The 6000-nt window shown below is 35.2% G+C and overlaps 1 protein-coding gene across 2 annotated transcripts in view; it reads left to right on the forward strand.

The window, feature by feature from the left end:
* Positions 1-4607, forward strand: part of PTPRE (protein tyrosine phosphatase receptor type E) — a 110636-nt gene extending 106029 nt beyond the window's left edge. For both annotated transcript variants that reach the window (XM_076339225.1, XM_076339226.1), the window contains exon 20: positions 1379-4607. In XM_076339225.1, coding sequence (XP_076195340.1) covers positions 1379-1453 — 75 coding nt within the window. In that variant the 3' untranslated portion in view covers positions 1454-4607. The remainder of the gene's footprint in view (positions 1-1378) is intronic.
* Positions 4608-6000: the final 1393 nt, after the last annotated feature.

The raw sequence follows: 6000 nt of genomic DNA on the forward strand, positions 1-6000 counted from the left end.
TATGTATGTACAAGGTATTATCAGAAAACTGTATTTTTACAGATTTTTTTTTTTTATAGCTTTTCTAAAAATACAACTTGGCTAAACATTCTGTGTCTTTTAGGAACTGGATACAGTTAAACCAAAATCTTCTGTGTTGCACGTGACAAAACATAAGAAGTAAATGCCTTTTAAGCTATGTATCAGTTGTTGTTCTTACTTGCCTTAAAATGTCTGGGCTTAAATTGGCTTGCAGTTGATCACTGAAAGGGAGAAATGTCTTTGACTTCTTTAAAGTCATCTACAAGTAATATGTGAAGCTTGGTCCAGGCCCTTTTCCCTATTGAATAAACATTAAAAAGCTTTTTTGAGACATGTTTTTGGAAAATACATAAAAATGCTGATATTTTGTATTTTAAGAACAGCTTCCATTCAGTAGTTTGAAACTTCTTTAGAAACAATTATCTCAGAACACCTTTTTCAGGTAGATGTTTTCTCCATACTACGGATAGGAAAAAAGGGGTTGAAGAAGGAGAACTGGATTATCCGCAGTCATGCTGAGACAGGGATGAAAGACTTCTTTTGGGGTTCTGGCTCTGTGATTTAATAATGTTAGTTAAGGGTGTAATTGCCACTGATGCTCCCAGCTGAGCCTGCGGAAAGACTTCTGCTAAACTCTGCTTTCCAGCATGAGTGAATTCAGATGCCAGTTCCATTTATTATCAGCGTTGTTACAGATTTTGTAATCCAGCAAATCGTGTTGAAGGCCTATCAGCATGCCTAGAAGATCAGGATGTGTCCCGTCTTTAGGATGCAGAGGACTAGCCAGCTGGCTAACACAGGCAGTGGCTAAATAGACAGCCTTTGCAAGGGGAACTCCATTTCAGAAAAACACACGTAGAGGTTTTTTAATGTTCTATACATTTAAAGTTACATTGTCAGAAGTGATGTTGTCACTTAGTTTCTGCTGTAAAGCTCAGAAGATCGAGCCCAAAGTTAAACAGCCAGGCTTCCTGGGGAATGCACAGGAGGAGTTACCTGCTTTAGTGTGAGCCGGGTAACAGCCAGGTACAGTAAGCTGCTTAGTTTAAATGACAAGACAGGTCTAAGAATTGATTCATTTTAAGAACTATCACCTAGAAAGCTTAGAGAAATTATTTCAACTGACAAGCAAGAATCAGCCTGTATTTGACAAGAGCAAGGTACCATTGCTTTTATTTTAAAAAATAAATACGTAAATAAAAATCAGAACAGACCAGTCCTCAGCTACTGGTCCAAGTAATGGTCCAAGTTACAACGTGTTGCGTTTATCACTACGATTTACATAAGTATGATTTTCTGCAGTGTAATCGTACGATGCAACCAAAGCACATTTTCATATCTTTTTATTGTTTTTCAGGAACAGTATGAATTCTGCTACAGAGTGGTACAAGATTTCATCGACATATTTTCTGATTATGCTAATTTCAAATGAAAATTCCTGCCTTATTTTTTAATTTGTCTGTATAAATAGTTGTATATTCTGTTAATTTATTCCATGTCATTTTGATTGTTGACTTTACTGTAAATATGACCTTGTGTTTGCTCTAAAAGTTGCATTTGCTGTATAAAGTTATTTCTTAAATATAAATATCTTCTAAAGCGAAGTATAATGTTCATACACAGTATATCACTATAAGATGGTATAGAAATCTTTATTCTAAATAACTAAATTAATTCTTGAGGGTCTATTATTTGAATTTTTCCACTTAGAAGTATTTATCAATAATGTTGTCTCCCAATTCTTGAAACTTTACAGAGGTGATTTACATTTCATACAAAAAAAAGTGAATTGTGGTACATATGTTTAAACTAAATATGTTTTGGCCATAAATCTTTCTTCGCTATGAAAATAGATGTTTATTTGGGGACACATTCTGATAACCTGCTTATGCTTACTTGTAATTTATTTCACAGATAGTCTCACTGAAGGGCAAAGAGGCTGTTTGAGTGAAGTGCTATTAATGATAAAGGTATCAGAATATGGCCCTTCATGTGTAATAATGTACAGTCCAACTGAAAAATATAACTGCTTTTAAAGTCTGTTTTTCAGAACCTCCAGGTTGATGGCAGTTCTATTTTGAGTCTTACTGTCAATAAGATATAATCGGTATAAATACAGATGTGAATGTTTGATTTAATAGAGCTTTCGAAGTCCATTTATTTTGTTCTTTCCTAAATATTACACCAGCTTAAATCAATTTAGAAAGACAATAATGTGAGTTTACCACTATTTTGAGAATATTTTGCATATCAGAAGAGTATATTTTGCAGCACCTGAACTTGTCTACTTGAAGAGGCTTTATAGCCATTGTCAGAAATGGATTTAAAGCTTCTCTATATACACGTGCATAATTTCCCACTTCTTTGAGAAAAAGTGAGAGAGATGAAGGTGAACTCTTATTCTTTGATTAGATTCAACAGAATAATCAATAATATTTGCTAAAATTTTGAAAAAACCATTTTACTAACAGTGTAATGCTAGCAACATTAAGCATTGTAACAAAAAGCTCCTCTACGTTCTTACCCTCCCATATATATTATCAAAAAAGGAATGCTTCCTTTATCTAAAAGGGGTATATGATTATGTGTATAGATATATTTTTAATGAAAGTACTACTGATAATATAATTGGTGAAATAAAGTTTAAAAGTCTTTATCGTAGCCCTGAACAGGATATGCTTGGGGGTTAGAAAATCCAAAAATCACAGGGCATCCGAATGTTGAATAATTAAAATGTATATCTTTTCCACTCTTTCAAATGCATATATGAATTAATGAGCACAAAGTATGCAAATATGTACTTTAATTACATAACTAATATGCAATAGTTCTGTCTTGTCCCGTTGGTTGGGTTTTTTCAATGCAAACATAAAAGCCTTATTTAAAATAAGCAACTTAGACCGATCATTTCACTATTGTTCTTGCACTATTTTATCCCACGACCATTTTTCATTTCCGGTAACAAATAGCATTATACTTTGTAACAACGCAAGGAAACAGGAAGGTGTTCATACCTCTCCTTTCATTCCATACTGAATGGAAAAGGTGCAGTTTAGAAATGTCTAAGCACACTGTTCTGAACGCTGCCTTTTACTGCTTCCTGTCTTCCCATCGATGCACTTCTGTATTTATTTGTACAGTAAATTATGCACTTAAAAAAGATTGTTTAAAGACTAAACCTTTGTTGTGAGTTGCTATTAGAAGATACACTCAAGATGCAGAAAGTGTTGAGTAACGAAAATGAATGCTAAGTAAGTTTACATTACTACTGCATGCTGAAATTTTATCAAATTTTTAAAAGCCATCAAATAAATTCAGTATGGAAACCAATACAGTGGGGTTTTCGGTATGATCATTTGTAGCACAGGGAGACTCAGAGAGGTTAAATGATGATAGAAAATAATGCAAAGAAATTTCCACCGTTTTCCAAAGAAGCCTATTTTATGGTCCCATTAGATCTCAATGTCAGGATCTTTCCAAACATTTAGCCTACATTTGAAAAATAATTTGTCTGTTGGACAGCCTTTTGGGTCCCTTAAATAAATGCTTGGATTAAGAGTTGCCTCGTGAAGCAAACCTCCTCAGCACAATGGCAATGCGGTGTGATGTTAGCGGGGACCCATGGCCCCCCGACAGGAACAGGAGCTGCAGCAGAACTCCACCTGCCCACAGGGTTTACTACAAGGGATCATTCTGTAGGGCACAGGCAGCTCTCTCTAGTTACAGCAAGTAGTAGGATGGAGTTAAGCTGAAATGTCAAATACTAAGTGGGTACTCAGATTTTAGTTGCTAACTATATTAAGATATCTAGGAGGAAACAGAAATACCTACAATATATTTCAGACGTCACAAATATAGCTACATAATGACTTTTTTTTATAATTTGAAAAGCTTGCTTTCCAGTTCTTGTGTTTAGTCAGTAGACTGCTCATTGCAGCAGCCTAATAACTGGGGAGCTATATCTTGATATAGATATATATGAATTTTCTTTAAAATTTTCCTATGTTGCATGGAATTACTTTAAAATGCCAAATAGTTGATTAGAAGTTGTACATTCTGATCTGTATGTGGTTTTGGTCACTATGTGACTTGACTGTCTGTTTTCATGTGTTAAGATAGGTTCCAGTTCACCTAAGCATTTAAGCATTTGCTTTATGACATCTCTATGCCACAAAACGTTTAAGTACCATAGGTTCTTTGTTCTGAAGCAATCCCTTAAGTGCTTTGCTGAATTGGGCCTTAATGAAGAATGCATACTGTAATTACCAGTGTTTTTTAGGGTATTTTTACGTATCAGTTTTTTAAATTTTTAAAATGAGCCTGACCACCTGTGTTCAGTATTTTGAAATGTTTTCATTTCCCTAGTACCATTTTTAATGTAAAGTTGTTGAAACTTTTCTGTATAACCACATTGTATTTAATTTGTCAAATCTTTATAATATATGTATGTATTATACAGTTTCAGCTATTATTATTTTCTTTTATTACATTTATAATTTGATCTTGCTGTGTTTTTAATGCCGGTGAATGTTGCTGAATTATTTGTATATGCAAATTGCAAAATCTAATACATTCTGATGCAAGAACAAAGCTTCGTTTTTATTCTCAAACTGTATTACTTTCTTTAAATCTTTTAATTTCATTCCTGTACTGTGTGTTCATTCTAAAGGAGTTGAAATCCATTATCTAGATAAATAATTTTTCAGTACTTATCTGCAGCTATTTGGGAGTAATATTCTGATTCATGTCGTAACTGAAGCATTGTGCATATAAAGTGCATATAAACTCACAGTAGCAATCGAAAGGCCAGGTCTTCCCAAACTGCGTTAATAAGTAAGACCTGACAATATAGAACTTTGATGTGACTCATCCCATTGCAGCCTTGCCTTTTGAGTATAAATGTGATGATTCAAAGTCTGACCCTGCAACACCTCAACAACAGTTACTCCTCCAGTATATTCATATAGCACCTAGCACAATGGCTCTTTGCTTTTCGGTCAAGCCCTTCCTCTAGTCCTTCCTTCCAGCACAGCATCAGAGCAGGGCAGAGCTGCAAGAAGCTGGGGGTCATGCTTCCTTCGAGAGAGGCGGGGAGGAGCGGGGGAGCCCAGCACCATTTTGCATTGCCAGCTACTCTGTGGGATGTAGGAGCAGGTTTCGGGCTCTGAGAGAGACAGGATTTCAGAAAATGGTAAGGTTAGTGAGAGGGGAGAGAGCTTACTCACAGCGCACCATACCTTTCTGTTCTTTTGTATGTAAGTTTTAATAGTTATGTGGTACACTATGGTCTCATACCAAGACAAAAATAGTAGCTTAACTTTCAACTGTCACCCCATCATTAATTGAAAGCCCACTCTAGTTAACAGCAATTTCTTCATTAATTTCAACAGGCTTTATATTGGACCTCATGCCAAAAATAATCAAGATGGCCCACTGTTGTAACAAGTGTCAGGGGAGATTTATGTAAACCAGGAGTAACTACGCTGAAAGATTACAATCCTGATGTCAAGCTAATATTGCTGAGATTTGAAAAGACTGAATGTTATTTGTCAAGTATGATTTAATGAAGCAATATTTGTTTGACCCCTTTAGCCCTGTTTCATCTGGTACACCTGGCACCTAACTTTTGGGAGGTACCTTTTACAGTGTAGATAACTTTCTGCTTATTTTTTCCAAACTTGTTTGGAATAACTTTTAGTTTGTATGTCCTCCTTGTGCACTGTATGTTAACCTATTACAGAACTCTCTGTTCTCGAACGTTTATCAAATGCCTTGTTCTAACATTTAAGTATTTGCATTTGGTAATCACGCTGCTTTCAACACAAATTAAATCATCCGAGAATAACTGTAGCAACATGTTTGCCAGTAGTAACTTTGCTTGAGTGTTGCTTTCTAAAGATAGCAAGCACGTGCATCCTGAAGGCATGTCTGCTTTATTGAAAAAGATAGATTTACTAATCGAGAATTTGCCTGCAGAGT

Source organism: Aptenodytes patagonicus, chromosome 5 (assembly GCF_965638725.1).
Source record: "Aptenodytes patagonicus chromosome 5, bAptPat1.pri.cur, whole genome shotgun sequence".
NCBI classification, from domain to species: domain Eukaryota; kingdom Metazoa; phylum Chordata; class Aves; order Sphenisciformes; family Spheniscidae; genus Aptenodytes; species Aptenodytes patagonicus.